The sequence below is a fragment of the Styela clava genome, chromosome 4 (assembly GCF_964204865.1).
Source record: "Styela clava chromosome 4, kaStyClav1.hap1.2, whole genome shotgun sequence".
Taxonomy (NCBI): Eukaryota; Metazoa; Chordata; class Ascidiacea; order Stolidobranchia; family Styelidae; genus Styela; species Styela clava.
The window spans coordinates 7921631-7939838 of NC_135253.1; the positions used below are offsets into that span (position 1 = coordinate 7921631).

At 33.8% G+C, this 18208-nt stretch overlaps 2 protein-coding genes across 2 annotated transcripts; both read right to left on the reverse strand.

The window, feature by feature from the left end:
- Positions 1-798: 798 nt before the first annotated feature.
- On the reverse strand, positions 799-11236 carry LOC120326771 (BLOC-3 complex member HPS1-like). Its single transcript, XM_039393114.2, has 15 exons — positions 10676-11236; positions 10036-10201; positions 9718-9850; positions 9168-9398; positions 8504-8600; positions 7288-7656; positions 6781-6882; positions 6200-6313; positions 4694-4878; positions 4077-4181; positions 3791-3933; positions 3284-3414; positions 3056-3169; positions 2559-2779; positions 799-1652 (listed from the first exon to the last, which is right to left on the reverse strand). The coding sequence occupies exons 1-15, from the start codon at positions 10793-10795 to the stop codon at positions 1520-1522; spliced, it is 2364 nt and encodes a 787-aa protein (XP_039249048.2). The 5' UTR covers positions 10796-11236; the 3' UTR covers positions 799-1519.
- Positions 11237-11651: 415 nt separating this feature from the next.
- On the reverse strand, positions 11652-16560 carry LOC120326796 (protein boule-like). The gene is made up of 8 exons (XM_039393150.2): positions 16408-16560; positions 16166-16316; positions 14986-15068; positions 14613-14679; positions 13987-14095; positions 13544-13638; positions 13091-13244; positions 11652-12571 (listed from the first exon to the last, which is right to left on the reverse strand). The coding sequence occupies exons 1-8, from the start codon at positions 16470-16472 to the stop codon at positions 12543-12545; spliced, it is 753 nt and encodes a 250-aa protein (XP_039249084.2). The 5' UTR covers positions 16473-16560; the 3' UTR covers positions 11652-12542.
- Between the last annotated feature and the right edge of the window lie 1648 nt (positions 16561-18208).

The following is an 18208-nucleotide window of genomic DNA, read 5'->3' on the forward strand; positions in this document are numbered from 1 at the left end:
CATTTCCTTTATGATGTATTTCTCTCACTCAGTGTAGCTTGTCTTTGCCGTTCTTTGTTAGTTAGAAATTTGGTTTCATCACATATACTTGCTTTAAGGTTTAAAGTGTAATTCGTTTTTGGATCAATTCGATTGTGCAACTTTACAATATAACAATTGGCATTCAATACATTGTGTGCTTTTTGACCTCTGAAGGAGTCAAGATCGGAGTTACACTCTGTTAACGTGTGTTCAATAACACGGGAGTGTGGACACGCAGATAGGGTCGAATCTTTGTTGCCCTATATTTTGATTGTTAGTAGTGCATGTTATTTGCCTGAAACAAGGTCGTTGTCCCAATTCATTTCCTTTATGATATATTTCTCTCACTCAGTGTAGCTTGTCTTTGCCGTTCTTTGTTAGTTAGAAATTTGGTTTCATCACATTTACTTGCTTTAAGGTTTCAAGTGTAATTCGTTATTTGGATCAATTCGATTGTGCAACTTTACAATATAACAATTGGCATTCAATACATTGTGTGCTTTTTGACCTCTAAAGGAGTCAAGATCGGAGTTACACTCTGTTAACGTGTGTTCAATAACACGGGAGTGTGGACACGCAGATAGGGTCGAATCTTTGTTGCCCTATACCGTCACTAAAATCGAAACACGGTTAATTGTGGGTGGGATTTGCCTTTTATCCATTACTTTAAAATTGTCGTAGAAAATTTTCATGTTATCTTTAAACAGAGTTTAAGCAGAGTTTTTATAGCCATGCTATGGTTTCCGAGAGTTACAGGATAAAACGGAGACAAAACAATGGAAATGCCGTCAGAATTTAATTCAGTAACACTGGTAAACATAAATGAAGCTCGATGCATAAGATATCAAAATTTCCATTACACACGCTCTTATCTGGTTATATACATCTGATCGAAAGTCCTTTGATTGCATATCATCAATACATTATCAAACTTGTAATGCATAGTTAATATAAACCTGCATAGTTTTTATCGATATTTTACATTTAAATAAATGAAGAAATATAGAAATGGAACAGAATTTGAAAAATGGAACAACGATATATAAATATTAGAAATGATCACCGGCACACCGATTTATCCAGTGTGAAGCCTTCAAAATGATCAATCATATTCAGATCCAAGACTTTTCACCCAAATGACAGGCATTGCATTAGTTAGATATGATACTAATTTATTGCACTGTACTGCACTGATTTGAGAAAAATAATCTAGAAAAACTTACCATAGAAACATCAAACAGTTAAGATTATTTTGTTCAAGTATAGATATCTATCTACCCGAATAAAGATAACCGACATGAATACATGTTTGTTAAAATTAAGTGTTTTAACAACTACAAATGTCCTAGATTTGGTTTATGAGACACATTTTGAGTCTTTAGAATAGTCTAGCTTTAAGTACCAAATGAACAAAATAATCGGATGTCAAAATATATAGCTTAAAATACTTTAAATTACTGAAACAAAATTGACAACCTGTTTTGTAAAGCAAATAAATTCACACTAATTGTTTACGAATTTCTTTCCATAACTTCACTTTATGTTCCTTCACAGTTTCTTCTGGAACAGTTGAAAAATGTACAAGATGAAATTCATAAAATATTGATGGACCAGCAGTATTGGGACGAATTCTGAAAAATGGAAAGAAGGGCGACTTAATTATTGTTTGTCACTCACTTTGTAATACTGAAGGATAGTGATAAGGATAATAAGTTGGGAGCATAATTCAAAATGCGGACATTAATTGCTAGGATCCCTGCAATGTCCCCAGGTTATTTCTTGTAAACTTCAGAGAATGACTTAATTTAAAATTTGACATAAAAAAGTTCACTCTTATAGGTCAGAATAACCTGATACGCCAGATAGATGTACATCCACTTTTAGATCATCTGATGGACCACAATATGAATAGGAAAGGAGTTGTTGTGTCAGGACTTGGAAATCTCTTTTTATTATCATGGTCAGGTATCAACCCCATAGATGGAGTTGAATAAAAGTTGAAATTTTCATACAAAATAGAATAAAAACTGCTTATGACCAAAGTGAAGTGTTCAAAATCTTTGGCAGTGTGGCACATCATGATAAGCGCTAGAAATACGTTTGCCACCACACCTCTGATTACCCTGAATGGGTTCAAAGGTTGAAATCCCATATGGAATACTTATGTGTGAGAGGATTGCCGGACTCCTCGCCACCATAGGGTGGTTCACGTAACCATTCGTCAGCTGCGGCTTCCTCCATCATCAAGTACATGCATCTAAAACGAGGGGCCGGGATTCGCCATATGATTAAGCCATCTTATCGGCTCACCTTTCCGCTGTCATTAATAAGTAAAATCTGATCCTGACCTTTATTATTATTATATTTGAAATGTCAGATTTGCGTCAGAATTTTGAATGGCTTCGATGATACCTCCTGATAATAGTACTGAAAATACCACCAAGCATACCCTGTTGCTCTGAAGCACATGGTAAAGGCAGCAGTATATAGTCAGTATTGCACTAGAGTAGCAAAGGTGATTTTCTATATTCTAATACCTGCGAAAAGGACTTTCAACCCCACTAATGAAGGCTTTTCCAACCCAAGTCGCTTTAACATTTGCTAGTGTATTTGAAACAGTTTGGCTTGAGGTTTGATTTTCCATCAATCTCACCCAAAAATATGATGAGAAAAAAAAATCCCCAACAACAGCTGTATATTCTTTCACTCCATCTTTACCATTTACCATAGAATAGGCAAGCAACACGCCTTTCCAAATCTAAAAAACATGCAAACATGCAAAAGCATGTATCAAATCTGGTACTGATAGTCTACTGTAGGGTGGCCCAAACCCAGGCCACGACTAGAAAATACAGAAATAAATGGATAAAATTGAAAACCAAATCCAAGAGCATAGCCTAAACTAAGCATGTTATTACACAAAAATCATGCAAGGTGCATAATGCTCAAATGCATTTATAATCAACTATTCAACATATTCATGGATAACGAAACTTTCCACACATCCATTTAAAACATAGGTTGTATATCATACCTGTCTTTGCAGCAATGTGACTACATCCATATTAATATCTTCCGGAACATCATCCACGTTAGAATTTGAATTGAGTGATATATGTGATGAAGTAAATACTTCATTCATATCCATCTACGAAATACATACATTTGTCAGAAAGCTATTCATATATTTAACTCCTGATATGACAAATCGTAATTAATGTAATTCTAAAAAAATAAACTGTGATGTAATAACTTGACTCACCATTCCATTGGCGTCAGATTTGGTTATAGATCTTTTAATGACAATGAAGTGAAGTAATCCAGGATAATTATCAGCAACCCAACTTATTCCTACATTTTTACTTGATTTCACAATAAGGAAATCATAGTAATCTGAATGGAAGTATTTTTGAATTTTGTGGCACCATAAGTGATAATTTATAAGCATGAATTCAACAAATAATAAATTATTGTGAGAATAGGAACTTTGATAATTGATGAAACAGCTCAATAATATAGGAAACCAAAACAATACTTGTAAGCACCCATCATAATACATGTTTACTCCAAACAATCAACATTCATGGTGCTGGTGAGTCTTCAACGAGCATAATGTAGCCTTAATGGTAAATAAACCAGCAAGAGAAACGAGCTTCGAGGGTGTCACTCAACCCACCCCTCAAATTCCAAAATTTACCATATTTAAATTTTCTAATACTATTCCATATCTTTTATGTATTATTATGTAATCAGTCATTTGACATATTACCTTTGAGATTTTCTTGCATTTTAATCTTCAATGTAGCAAGTTCTTCTCTCCAACCTCTTTTTGATTTATTTGGTTTCAACAAGAACAGACGATAAAATAATCGTCTCAAATTCGAAGTCAGACCATCAACATCTTGTTCTAATCTGGGAGAAAAAAATATTTCAAAAAAAATTTGACATGAATCAGGATAGGAGTTTATAGTTACTACAAGAGAGAAGAAATTAAATTAGATGAATAGACAAAACAGTGCTATATGCTAATACCCAAGATAAGTTTTAGCAAATACCTTGCAACATCATCAGAACTGAGTTGTTTCAACTCAAATAATTGCTTCAAAACCGCTTCCCAAAATTTAAATATTTTGTTTACATGTTGATCTGAGTGCTTAGGCCTGCAAAAGACACATATGTACATTAGTATGAATAAATACATTTAATGCATTCAAAATGTAATTCACATTATCTTACTTCCAATAAAATATTGATAAAATATCATTGGTGGTAACTTTGATGATCTTAACGAATGGTATTGTTAACAGAGAGAGGAAAGGGGCACCCTATGGCGGCGAAGAGTCCAGCAATCCTCTTGCACACAATTTCTCCCACAAAATTCGGACCTGCGAACCCACGCGGGATTATTAGAGGTGTGGTGGTGAGTGTAATCCTAATGCTTAGCATGATGTGTCACACCGCCAAGCATAGGCTATACTAGTTATTTTGTATTCTGGTTGGACAAAAGCAATAAATTCTCTCTCTCTCTCACCATAATCAACATTTTTCATGAAGTCTGCTCAAAGCTATTTATTGAGACCACAACTTAAAGTGGAATTGAGGTCCAGCAATAACTAAAAACAAGTTTGATCGGTCTAATTTTAATGTAATTCAAACAATGAATCAAACAAACCTGAGTTTCATTTTTAAATCTTTATTAAATTTCAGGAGTTCATCCAAAACTTTTTGATCCCCATTAACGTTTACTGTTGCTTTTTGAATTTGTCCAGCAGTGGCAGCAGAGTCATAATTAAATTTAATTTTTCTCAGAAAATTAAGTGATTTACATATAATGCTCGCAATATCACCACCTTTCATCTGTCAATTACAAATAGGAACCAATGTTAGTAATGTGTAAATCTTGATATCTATCATCTAATGGAGTATAAAAATAATCTGAAAAATTATTAAACAATTGAAAGAAATGAGATTATCAACTTCAATCTGGTAAAATAGCAAGGCTTCAAACTGGCTACTAAAAGCAAGGAAAGCCACCCATAAAAGCACCTTCACCACAAACTTAAATTAATTTGTCATGTTTGAATGTTTGACACTCATGGCAGTAAAACAATTCTATCTTATATACTATGTGAAATACTCTACATGATGCACATTGCAATGGAGCAATTCGAAATATTTTTAAATCATACCCACACATAATAACTCTGTAATCATATTTATAACATAAAATGAAAAATGAAGGTTTCAATAAAACATATTTTGGAATTTGGGACGAGTTTATTCAGGGAACGGCAAACTTTTGTCGCTCGAGGCCCAAAATTAAGGGTTGCAAGCCATTGCCGGACATATTTTTAGAAAGTTGAAAACCGAACGGATGATACTTTTTATAATAGAAATCAAGCAGTGATACATCTCTCGGATAGAATATAGATTTATTTCCTCAATAAATCTCAAAAAATTCCATTTGAATATTTTCGGCGACATTGAACCCTTTGCACTTAAACATCAACTTTTCTGCGTTTTTTTGTCATTTGTCTAATTATAATTAAATTATAGGCTCATGAAACGAGTACTTGTGCAATATATACTTGTTAGGTTATAATATAATTTAGTATACACATGTCTCACAATAAATTCTTTTACGTAAAGAATATAATCGTCAAAACAGCTGTTTTGTTACTGTAATTCAGTGAAGTTTCGCGGACCGGATTATAATACTCCACGGGCCGGATCCAGCCTGCGGGCCGTAGTTTGCCGACCCCTGGTTTAGGTATATGACAGCTGTCAGAAAATTTATAATTTTAGTAATCTGACAGACAAAAAAGCATTATTTATTTCGAGTGAATTGCAATTTATCCCAATGGAGAAGGAAGCTGATAAGATGGCTTATTCATAAGGTGAACAGAAAGTCTGTTCATGTAGCGCATGAGAATAGCTAGCTAGCTACTATTCTAGATACATGAACTTCATGATGGAGGTAGCCACACCTGGCCAGCAGTTACATGAATTCCCTGAGACAGTACCGTAACTAGTTCAGCAATCCCCATGCACATAATTATTACCCACAGCATGATAAGACTGTTTAAATACCAAATCATTGATTATAACATGACATTTTAAAATAAGGAAATGGAATTTTTGAATTTACCTTTTGCCCAAATCAAAATCGCTACTTTACCTCTGAAAGCACTATAAATGTAACTTGATCAGCAATCTTCACATTATGCATCAGGAAGGGTGTGAGACGACAAGATGCTGTATGTAGAAAAACTGGATATGTTTGAATGTCTCTCTGAATAGAAAAAATGTTACAAATTTTTACAGATGCATATGAAAGGTATGAAATGATATCAGGCCTGTTTCAAATTATTCTACCACAAATTCAAACAAATTTAGTAAACATGGCAACAGAAAAATATACCGGTATTTGTATTTGTAGTGTAATCAAAATATCTTTTATAGAAATTCTCTATTCATTGAAATTACACATATTGAATCAACAATTTCAGAATCATTTCATAATTTTTGGAATATTCATACTTTTTTATAAAATTTTGCAATTCCAAATTTTCCATTCAAAAGACATTTAATTGATGATATGATATAGTTACAAGATCGTTGAGATCGTTTTACAACCAACCCTGTTCTCAAATTTAATATAATACAATAACTTTTGAATAATTATGAAATTTCTCAGAATAATTGTATCTTTTGAAAAAGCTTGTGAGATCTTAATAAAAATAGACAAAATCGACATACAGGATCAACTTTATCAAGAATATCTCTTCCAGCAACTATTGGAATTGAATCAGGAAAACTTTTTGATCCAGTTGAATGCAGAGTTCTACGATGTGAAGAAGTCTGAATAGTATAGGAATATAAGATAGACAGAGTTATTGTTTTAACAGACAAAAAGAGTCATCACCAGAACAAAAAAATACCATAACCAACACATCATGGTTTTTTGGTATAAACTAGATGTAGTGAATTGAACACTGTCATGAAAGTCAATTCCTTCCATATTGACAGTTCTGTATGGGATTTATGGAAGGAAGAATTTAGAGAAAGATATAGCTTAAAATAGACAGAATTGAACCATGAAAGAACAAACCATGAAAGAACATACCACAGTAAGATAGATTATCAAATTTGTGAATGTAATAACAAAAATTTGAATGTAGATTGCCTGTAGATAAGATTGCCGAATGTAGATAATATTTAGGATTATACTGATTAAAGGTGAGTAGATTTTAACTGATTAAATACCTCAGCAGAATCCTCACTTCCATCTGCTACATTTTTCAAAATCGGAATGAAATTTTCATATGCGGTATTTGAACGAGATCTCAATACTGAGTCTGACTGAGAATGCTTCAATTTTGTTTCATTTTGGTGCAATTGATCAATAGTATCACTCTCATCATTCGGCTCTTGGAAAACTTCGTCAGTTGAAGTAATTTCAATAGTTGGTATTGGGACATCAAGGCTTGAACTTGATATAGAAGGAGATTTTTCTATAGCAGTTAATGTTCCACAATCAGTTTTTTCACCATCATCTCCGGATGGATCATCAGGCTCTAGTGTAGCGTCAGAATAAGGGAGATCAAAAGCGTCATTGGCAGATGAAGCTTCATACTGAACAATATGATTGAACAGAAGATAATAAAATATACTTTTAATTCAGTGGTGAGAAATGTTTTTCAAATGCTGCTTTCAGAAAACCTTGCAAAAGGGCATATTGAGAAAAGTACCTGATTTTTACAAAGTATCATAATATCATAATAATTACTATTATGAAAGTGTCAAATTTAAAGGTGGCTGACATTGTTGAACAGGAGAAGAATAAAAAAGGGATTTTGAATGAGGTTCAAAAATAAATCTAAATGTTGTATCAAATTCTCACAACTTGCCTCTGTAGCAGAGGGGCACAAAAAATTCTCTGGCGGGCCGTAGTTAGCCCATTCCCAATCTGACCAAAGTTTAGAGAACTCGAGTAACGACTCCACTTGAGTCACATTTGTTCTAAAGCAATCAGATTAATAACTAATACTAAAATAACTAAAGTATTAATCTTACATGGAACAAACGGGAATCTGAACAATGCCAGACATTTTAAATTATATATCTTAATCGTGATGTGCAACAATAATTACTATATGTATCAAAAAGTACTTCAAATGTTCTGCATTCAATACCGATTTGGTAAAATGAATCACTTGAAACTTTCATTTTAAGCTACAGCATTCTCAGACAGTCCGACTACACAAATGCACATTTGAAATAAATATCCTAAAAACAATTGAATACGCTATTTTAAAAAAACAAGTATACACTATACATTATGAATATATACCAAAATTGCTTCTCTAAATTAGATTTAGAAGACTGCATAGTTCAATTTGAGATCATTAAACATACAATGGAGAATGAAGTTTATATCATGGTAATTGACTCAATTTCATTTCTGATGACTACTACTTACTGCAGATGCAAGTTCTTCAATTTCTCTATAATTTGAATTGATAACAATGAGTATTCTCAACAAATCCCCAGTGGATAGTTTATGTTTATATTTTGTACTGAAGAAAAATATATTAAATCATTTGTTAAAATATAATCAGTAGTATAATTTATATACCAAATTGAGTGAAAAAAAGAGCAATCTTTTGACTGATTCAAATTAATTAAGAAATTAATTGACTGCAAAATTGCTTTATTATTTATAGGAACAACATTATTTACTCATACAAAAAAGGTTGTTAGCGCCATATAACAAATTATGTTCTTTTGCATAGTAATTCAAAAAAACAAAGACAAATAGAGAAATAAATAAAATTCTTCCTTAATTATTATAATAAAATGGGTACTTTGATTCAAATATTTAAAATAGGCCTACTTGAAAGATTTAAATCATTTTTTAGTTATGACAAAAAACGGCCTGGGTTTGCAGGTCCTGTCCTGTGAGGAATGACCCACTCTAAAATGGTCTCCAGGCCATCACAAGGTGGGTCATAAAACCAATGGCAGATTACAGATTTCTCCAACAACTACCAGTAGGTCTGTGCAACTTTTACCATTACTAATCATACTTATAAACGAATGCAAATTTTTCGTTCTGAATATACTTGGCTGTTGGATGTCCTTACCTTGGGTGATATGTAAGAAGTTTGTTGCCAACAAACAAAACACCAAATGTAACTCTCTCATTCTTAAGATTTTGTTCAAGTATTCCTAAACGTTTATCCACAATGTTTAAACATTCAGATTTGACATCTTCATTAACATGTAGAGTATCTATACAACCAACTAAAAAACTTGGTTCGCTTTGATGCAATCGACAAAATGAATGCAAAGCTTCCGTCAGTTTGGCCCAAGTTCTATAGAAAAAAAAAAAATTTAAAAATATTTGGCAACATACAATTCTAAAATCTCAACTTAGATATAAAGGCAAGCCTATTGAATACAATCTTGATGAAGTGTCATGCCGCATACTCATCAACACTGATATGAGAAATATAATATATTCAGGGCCCTCATTGTCAATTTTACTAACAATTTTACCAAGCATATTACAAAAAGCGTGAGATTCCCATTTTAAATACAATTCCAATTACTGATTCAAAACATCAAATCAATCACATCAAAAATTACCATAGACAAAAGTGGTATGCAGAAGATATGCAAAGAAAAAACAACCTGCTTCTGTCAATTGGATTTTCAGGATTGATATATTGTCTACAAGGTCCAAATAAAAATTTTGTCATTTCATGTAATACACTAAGTTCTTTCTTCATTTTATATTGACCAACTTCACACATTTTATAAAAACCTAAAAATTTGAAAATATTATATTATATATGAATAATTATGTTAGTGAAAATTTGTAGCCATTGGTACATGATTTTAAGTGAATAATGTGAATTTTAGTGATTGCACATAAATAAAATGCTATGAAATAAATAAATACAAAAATTGTTTATTTTTCGCATAAAATTGAAATAAAATTTGACTCACCCAAATACAGAAGATCACCACGCTGCTGAAATAGTATCTCACAACCGACCTTTTTGCATGATATTACTGAACATGTATCATTAAATTTTGTTTGGAGCAAAAAATAAGCGAGAAAAATTGGATTCAGTAACTGCTTAATGCAATGCAGATTTTCATTGGGAGCCTTCTGAAAATAAAACACAATTTTTGTAAAAGTTCATGCAAATTAAACATTGACATGGTAATTACAATGTGTTGGGATTTACATATTTATCCTAGGGGAGAGGAAAACCGATAAGGTGTTTTAATGATATGATCGAACCATGCCCTTTCATCCGGTTACAAGTCTATGTCGATATGGGATTAGTTAGCCAGTTATTTGTTTTCCGAAAGCAAGGATTTGATGGTGAAGGAATCCGTAACAGACCAGCTTACGGTGACGAGGAGTCGAGCAATCCTCTCGCACATAACTATCCCCACATGGGAATCAAACCTGCAAACCCACGAAGGGTAATCCAGCAATCAGAGGTGCGGTGGCAAGCATATTGTTAACGCTTAGCACCATCAGACCATGCGCCACTCTTGAAACCATAAAGTATTATACTGTCCCTTGAATAATATTTATGTTGAACACTTATGAAAAAACTCATAAAATACTTACTGACAGCTGAGCCACGTCCTCTTGATTCTGACATAAATACTTCAACCTGTTCAGAAATTCATCGTCATGCCATACAAATTGAACTTCAGTGTCATCTCTCACGATCACGTAAGCTTTCATGGCGCACCTCCGTCGACTATCACTTATCCGAGACAAATAACTCCACCACTAAGTTTAAACAAAAATGCTGCAAATGAATATTTTCGTTGTAATCATTTTGAAATATCCAGCGAATGTAGGAAGGGCGAAGATACAAATCACAGCAGTGATGCATTTGCAAACATTTGTCACGTGAGTAAACAAAGGGTTCGTGCCTCCAACACACCCATGTTTATGCAGCAGGGTCGAACACTTCTGCATTTTGTACACCAAGTGGCGGTGTTGTCACCACTGTTGCTGTTATTGTTAAAACAAGAAATTTGTCTAAGAAATCGTTCTGCTTCAAATTATTCGACCGATTTCTATCAGATTTTCTGCAGTTATAGTTGAAAGTTTTATCTTTGAATGCTTTACTTTTTATTTTGCGCATTCCTGGGAACAGATGAAATCATGAGAAAAAACATCACAAATAACAAAAGGAACCTAACTTAAATTGTGTAATAGGAGTCGCCAGAAACCGCGAGGTTTTTATTTAGCAGCGTCACATACTTTGTATTAAATTAAAAGGTATTCTCAACAATTTGGGTATATTCTAGCCTACCGAAACCTAATGCAATGATGTTTATGTTTAGCCGTTTATCATGTCATTTTGGCATATTTAACCGTAAATATATACTAACAAATTCTGCTGTGTTTTATATGTGGTATGGGCAATGTTGCTAGATGACGCAAACAACATATTTCAATCTTCGTAAACTGTAAACTGGAGTTCATTGAAACCCGAACACTTCATACTCAAGAAAACATAAAATAGTATAATGTAGAAACATGTATCACCATTTTCGAACACGTTAATAGAAGAACGTCTTTACACGAACATTGCACTAAATAGACAGTGCGCAACGGGTGTGGCAGCCATAAAAATCGATATGACCTTTACGGAGGAAGCCATTCAAAGAGCGAATAGGATCAACTAGCTATCTCTACACCCAACCGCTACAAATTGAGTGATTGTGGAATGTTTGTGGCTGTTTAAAGTCGATTTAACAAAGTTTAAAAGTGATTTTAGGCAAAATTTTAGGATTATTGTAAATCAATCGAAATTTCAACTGGAATACAAAAAGTACATCTACGAAGAAGTCGAGAAAGGCGCTTGTATAGGCTACAAATCCATTTTTTTCTGATTCATCAAACTTGTCATGACAAATATGTATCTAAGTTATTTGCTCATGCAAGCTATGCGTATTTTTCATGTTAATGTAATATATATCATCAATACGTCTTGCGACACTTATGTAAATTTGAAAACATACTAATGATTATTCAAAGTTATTTTCGACAGTATACTAACCGAACCACGTCTTGTTACTTGAATCTCATGGAAGAATATGATGGTGTCGTGATTATAAACAAAATCCCCAGGGCATTGAGATTTTTTATTTTTAAATTATGAATATTTTATTTCCAAACAAATAAAACAGGAACTCAATGAAAGAAATTCAGTCAAAAAGTAAAATGTGAGACACAAATAGTATATATATGAAGTTTCGTCAACGACGCCTACGAACGTTGCCACATAAATATTAAAACAATTGACGGGAAACAACATGTCGAGACAGTTAGGAACAAGCTTACTAGTAGTGCGTCCACATCCACAAGTTCATATAAAAAAAAAATCAGCAAAGGACATGATTTGATTGGTTGACATGATCCAAAAAAAGTAATGCAAACGTATAATAATCGAGTAACACGATCTCCCGTGTGTGCACTATTCATGCCACCAATAGTATGGTTCGTCTGAAATGAAAATGGAAGAAGTCATACTGTCTGTCAGTCGAGTTATGTACAGGTTTTAATATGTTACATACAGAACTTGTCATGTGAGTTCAAGGTCACAGTACGTTATTAGGTTTATATTATTTAACATGTCATCCCAATTTTAGATTTCCATAGTGCTGTAGAATATTATTGTATTTTTTGCAACTGTGAGATGGTCTTATCGGTTCCATTACATTTGAACCCACGTACATTTAAACCAATGACAATTGCACCTGTATGCTATTGAACCTATGGATTTTTTTTGTTTCACGGATAGTTAAACCCATTCTAACCCTAACCCATGGGTTTTAGCACCCGCATATAGATTGAACATGTGGATATACGCATGGGTTCAAATGTACGTGGTTTCAAATGTACGGTCACCGGTCTTATCTATTATTGGGGATATTTTCAAAAAAAGTCAAAATACTGCTGACTGCACTGACTGAAATGCAATTTCGGTAAATCTCAATTGCTTGACTTATCATTTCAACATACCGTTAGGACAGTAATTGCATTGCTGCCAAGGCACTTGTTGCGGATGTTGAAACATGCCGGATGTTGTCATTGGGTCATGAAAATATACTGTTCCATTATGCATCACTGCTGGTGGGGCAATATATTGTATTTTGCTGATATCGAAAGGGTGTGGCTGAAATTGCAAAGCCACAGAGTACAATTATATATCAGTATTTATATATGTATATCAAGTCGAAACATTCAACTTTTTAGAATGAGACAACGGAGGAATAAAGCTATTCACCCAATTTAAGAAAGAACAATTTTTGCCCATTTTTGGTTTAAAGAACATGCTTTATACTATTTTCTGTACTTTATTTGCCCAACGGAAGACAAGAACAATCAATGGTTTCCAGGATATCGAGATAGTAATATTACCATTAAACTAATATATTATTTTAGTTCTAATAGGTAAAAAAAATGTTTACATACAAGATAATGGTTCATGTAAGAATCGTAAGGTGGTAAGGTCGGAGGTGTCGGTGGAACGAAGAAATCACCGCCGTAGTAAACTTGCGGATTCGCACCTGAAATAGAGTTGATTTAAATTTCTGTGCAATTTTTAATTCACACGTTGTTTTTATTTTCGTGTCAACTCCAGATAAAGTTGATGAATCGCCTAATTTTTATTTTGTTCAATCATTGTATATTAGATATTACCCAGGAATCATTCTACACAACAATCAGTTATGCGGAACCATCTTCAAACAAAATTGAGATAGTATTCCTTTCCCAACTATTACGCAAATTTGAAGATCAGAAACGGGTCCTTTTCTGTTTGAGGAAATTTAATTGTGTGTGTGCCCCAATCAAGAGAAAAACTAACTAATTATATTGCATTCTAAGTATTACGAAAATACAAACAAAGAACGCACTTTTGTTAAATTTGCTGTGACTTTGCCGTCCTTTGCTTCCATGTTTTGGGCCATACCAGGCAATGTGCACTTTGAGTTCATCATCATTTATATATATCTTGAGACCTCCCTATTGGAAAAAAAATATGAAGTTCAATTCGAGATATTTTTACTAGACCGAAGATATAGTGATGGTGATGTAAATTCAAATGAATAGTAAAGAAGGGGTATATTCAATAGCTGGCGACATCTGAAACTATGGCACTTATTGAGTAGAACATTGCAATACAGGATCGAATTTTATAAATTAAAACTGATGCGTTTATTAAATGTGTTTGCGTCGCATGGTTATACAAGTGTATAATTATATCACTGCATGTGAAATTCCATATATAAAAATAGTATCAGCAGTTGTTTGAGAATAACCATCATAAATACTGTGCATTGAAGTGTAGTTTTGAATCCAAAAAGTTATTTATCTGAGATAATAGGCTTGGACAATAAATATTTTTGTGCAATAGAATAATGGTGCGTTTGAAAAGAAATCCAAAACTCCGGTCGAAATTTCTGGCTCCACCATTTACATCAAGTTGCGATAAAAATCTAGTCAAATTATTCTGAGAAAACGATAAATTACTCAAATTCACCCATTGTACTTGTTGCAACAAACGTGTGACGTCCCTTTCTTGATCAAATGTTACGAATCCGTATCGTCTGAAGAAACAATAAATTATGGATCAAACATAAAAAATATAAACGACAAATTTATCTAAGAGCCAGTTTCGTTTTAAAATTATCTCGAAACCTTCAACAAATCGCAAATATTGTATTCATTTCCCGGGTTGGAAATTCCATTAGAATTCATACAAGGAGTCATAAGATTAAAAGATAAAAAATCTAGTTTTATCTATATCATGATGAATCACTAGAATCAAGTTTTGGGTTTCCATGGAAAGCATTGTTGAAGAATTATTCATTCAATTACCACGGTACGCAATAAATTCATAAAACATGTCTTACTTTGGCGCTGATCCACCAACTATATTTGCATATAAAACTCTTCCGTGGGCTTTGAAGGTTCTGATCAGTTCCTCTTCTTTTACCTGAAAAAACTCAATTGTAACTTATAAATATGCACCGCAAATGGCTGATACGTCGGACAACGTCAACTACATCAGCTAGTGTCAGTCATGCACACCAACCGTAAAAATATTTTTGCGATGATTTCACACAACGGCACAATCCCCCGAATGTTAAACTTTTTCCGTTGTTGGACAAGTGGTTAAATTGAACCTCGTGCATAATCAAGTCTCAAATGACGTTTTTATCTGCTCACATGATAAAATAACATCTGGCACTGAATAATCTCTGCATATTGTTAGAAAGTTTTGTGGTTGCCATATTTACGTAGCAATTATCGTTTCAATATATACAAAGAAATAGATTTGTCCACATAGGTTAGATCCTAAACCGAATTCGACTAAAAGTTGCAAACTTTTATACGTGTACGAATAATAAATTTAGGCAAAATTATTTTGAATTCGCCCAGCTTATCGTACAGTTCGCGAGGCCGGAACAACCAAAAATAGGGAGTATCATTTGAAGTGTAACTGACGATTTGTCTGATTTTTGTTGAGCTTTTTTGCGTCAAAATTGTGCCGTACAATGACAGGCACTCCCGTATTTCTCGTGGCAAGATGACCAGTTGCGTACTCACTTTTAACGGTCACTTCAAAGCAATAAACCAAATCCTCTACGATTTATCAATAAGATTACGCATGGACCGAAAATAAATCAAGCTTATTTTAAGTCACAAATAACATTATCAACATTGCTAAAAGAAGGCTTATAGTTCCGCTGCTCTCAGTTTCCAAAGATATTATTACATCATTTATTAGAATTATACACAATTTAAGATTTAGGAATTCGCATGATTGATGCGCTAAATTGCGTTTAGTGGTCTTCAGAATCGCAAAGCATATAAAACTCGCGAAATAAATATTACCTTTGTTCCATGATAAATACAACGTATTGATTTGTACAAAATTCGATGCAATTATTGAAAGTAAAGACTATGGCAATTTTGATCTAGTTTGAAATAGTAAACAGACGACAACGGAATTACGTTCCGATGTCAAAAAACGCAATATATGTTTAAAAAATCGAAAGCAATGATTGATAAAAATATTAGTAATCTTACCGCACCACCAAATCCTGTTACATAAATACGATTCAAAACGACTGACTTTATTCCTTTTCTTGGCTCCGCACGAAGTTGTAAATTGTCTCTTAAAAACACAACACCCTGATCAAGGATGTGTTTCCCCGACATTATCATACCTAATTTAAATCTGAATTATTATAACAAAATATCAATTATAATTGAGTACAAACTAGAGGTTATGGGCGTTAATCACAATATCTTGATTTTTTAAAATTTACCGCAGCTCAATTTTGTAGGCATCACTCATTCTCCAACATTCGCAACAAATCCGAATCACCAACATTTCACAATGGAGGATAGAGAATATCTTGAGGTCTTGGTGATGGTATCCCACAGAGATATTTTCAGTTCAGCGTGGTATCCATATCCAAACCCAGATCAGTCTATCGCTCAATCTGAGTCCACAACTTGTACTAACTAGCTCATTCGTGATCTAATTTAATATATTGCACGACGAAAAGATTTCGGTCATGTTATAAGCAGAATCCCGACTATCGTCAGCCAACCTACCACTTTTCAAAATTATGTCTTTTGTTAATTTGTCACCAGCCTGTTCACTTTGTCGCGTATTATTACGACTTAATCTGTGCTAAAACAAAAATCTAATTTCCATCCCACTCCAATCTACCGAAACGAGACAAGAAAACTACTGGCAGTATGTCACCTGATTGAGTAATATTTTATAGACGTAATCACTGCCTCGGTATTTCGGATGGCGTCAGCACAAATTACAAACAGTATAGTAGGTGCAATAAAATATCGTTTGTGCACATGCTTGTAGCACGCATACACGTGTTAATTTCTTCCATGAGTAACAATTGCAACTTGCCTGCGCGTAGCCATAAATGTGAGTGGCGATCCAATAGTTGCCCACTTCCGTTTTGTCTTATTTATAGAAAACGTTTTGCAACGTTTCTTATCGCCCCGCTCGCGGCATGTTATGCTCCGTAACTATTCTACTATTCAGATCATTTATAGTTGCGTCTTCTCTAATCTAGCCTGCCACCAACATTTGAACTCCTCCTGCCGTACATCGCAACTTGATAGCTTGAGAGGCGAGCCAACGAATTCATTAAAATTGGAGATCACTGTACCGCTATTCATGATTTCATAATTGCAGCGACTGAGAAGCAACTGGTAGCTGGTGGGGAGATCAGATCAACTAATTTTTTTTTGAACTTATTGTGAGATTGCGAATATGGGAAGAAATACCGGCCCGATATTGGGAAAATTGAACGACGCTTTTATTAATTTGTCACTTTTCGATCTTGATCGGTAAGTATGTTGATAGGTGTTTGTCTGTCTGTCGTTTAGACACTTTCGTATGTTACGAAATATCTCACCAAAGCGAGGTTGAATCTGCTCTTTTGCATGTGCATTAATCATATCTCGGACCAGAAGCCTATTGAATTTGGATGAATTGTCGTATCATTAGCGAGTTATTAATTAATTAATAATGGGACACGCGGTGTCGCTATTGAGTCCGAGCGAGGGATACACGCCGCTAGATCGATAAGTCGGCGGCCTCTGATCGCTATCTCGTTTATACGTCAATTCGTACGATAGTTTGATTGTAAAATACATGAAAAAAGTTTTACGCATCAAACTGGGTATATAATTTACTCTTTTTTATTTTTTTATATGTTACCAATTTAAAGTTATCACATATGAGAGAGTTGGGGCTTCGGATTCCACTTGTAGAATAAAGACAGTAAGACTGCAAATTTGTATTTGTTTTTAACGTGTAGCGAAAAAGTTGTGTAATAAAATGTTTTATACATTCCGCGAGTCCAACAATAGTTATGATTCCTTAGATTTCAAACTGCCATAATCTTTATTTGCAAGTTTGTCGCTTTTTCGAACTAAGATATAAAACGAACCTCACCACGTTATAATCGGGTGTGGGCGCGGAGACTTTATTTTTGTACCTGTTTCACTTTGGCCTGTTGAATGACTGACTTCTTGTAACAAAATTTTCTATGTTCGCAAAACGAGCAAAACAACATTCAAAGTTTGGAT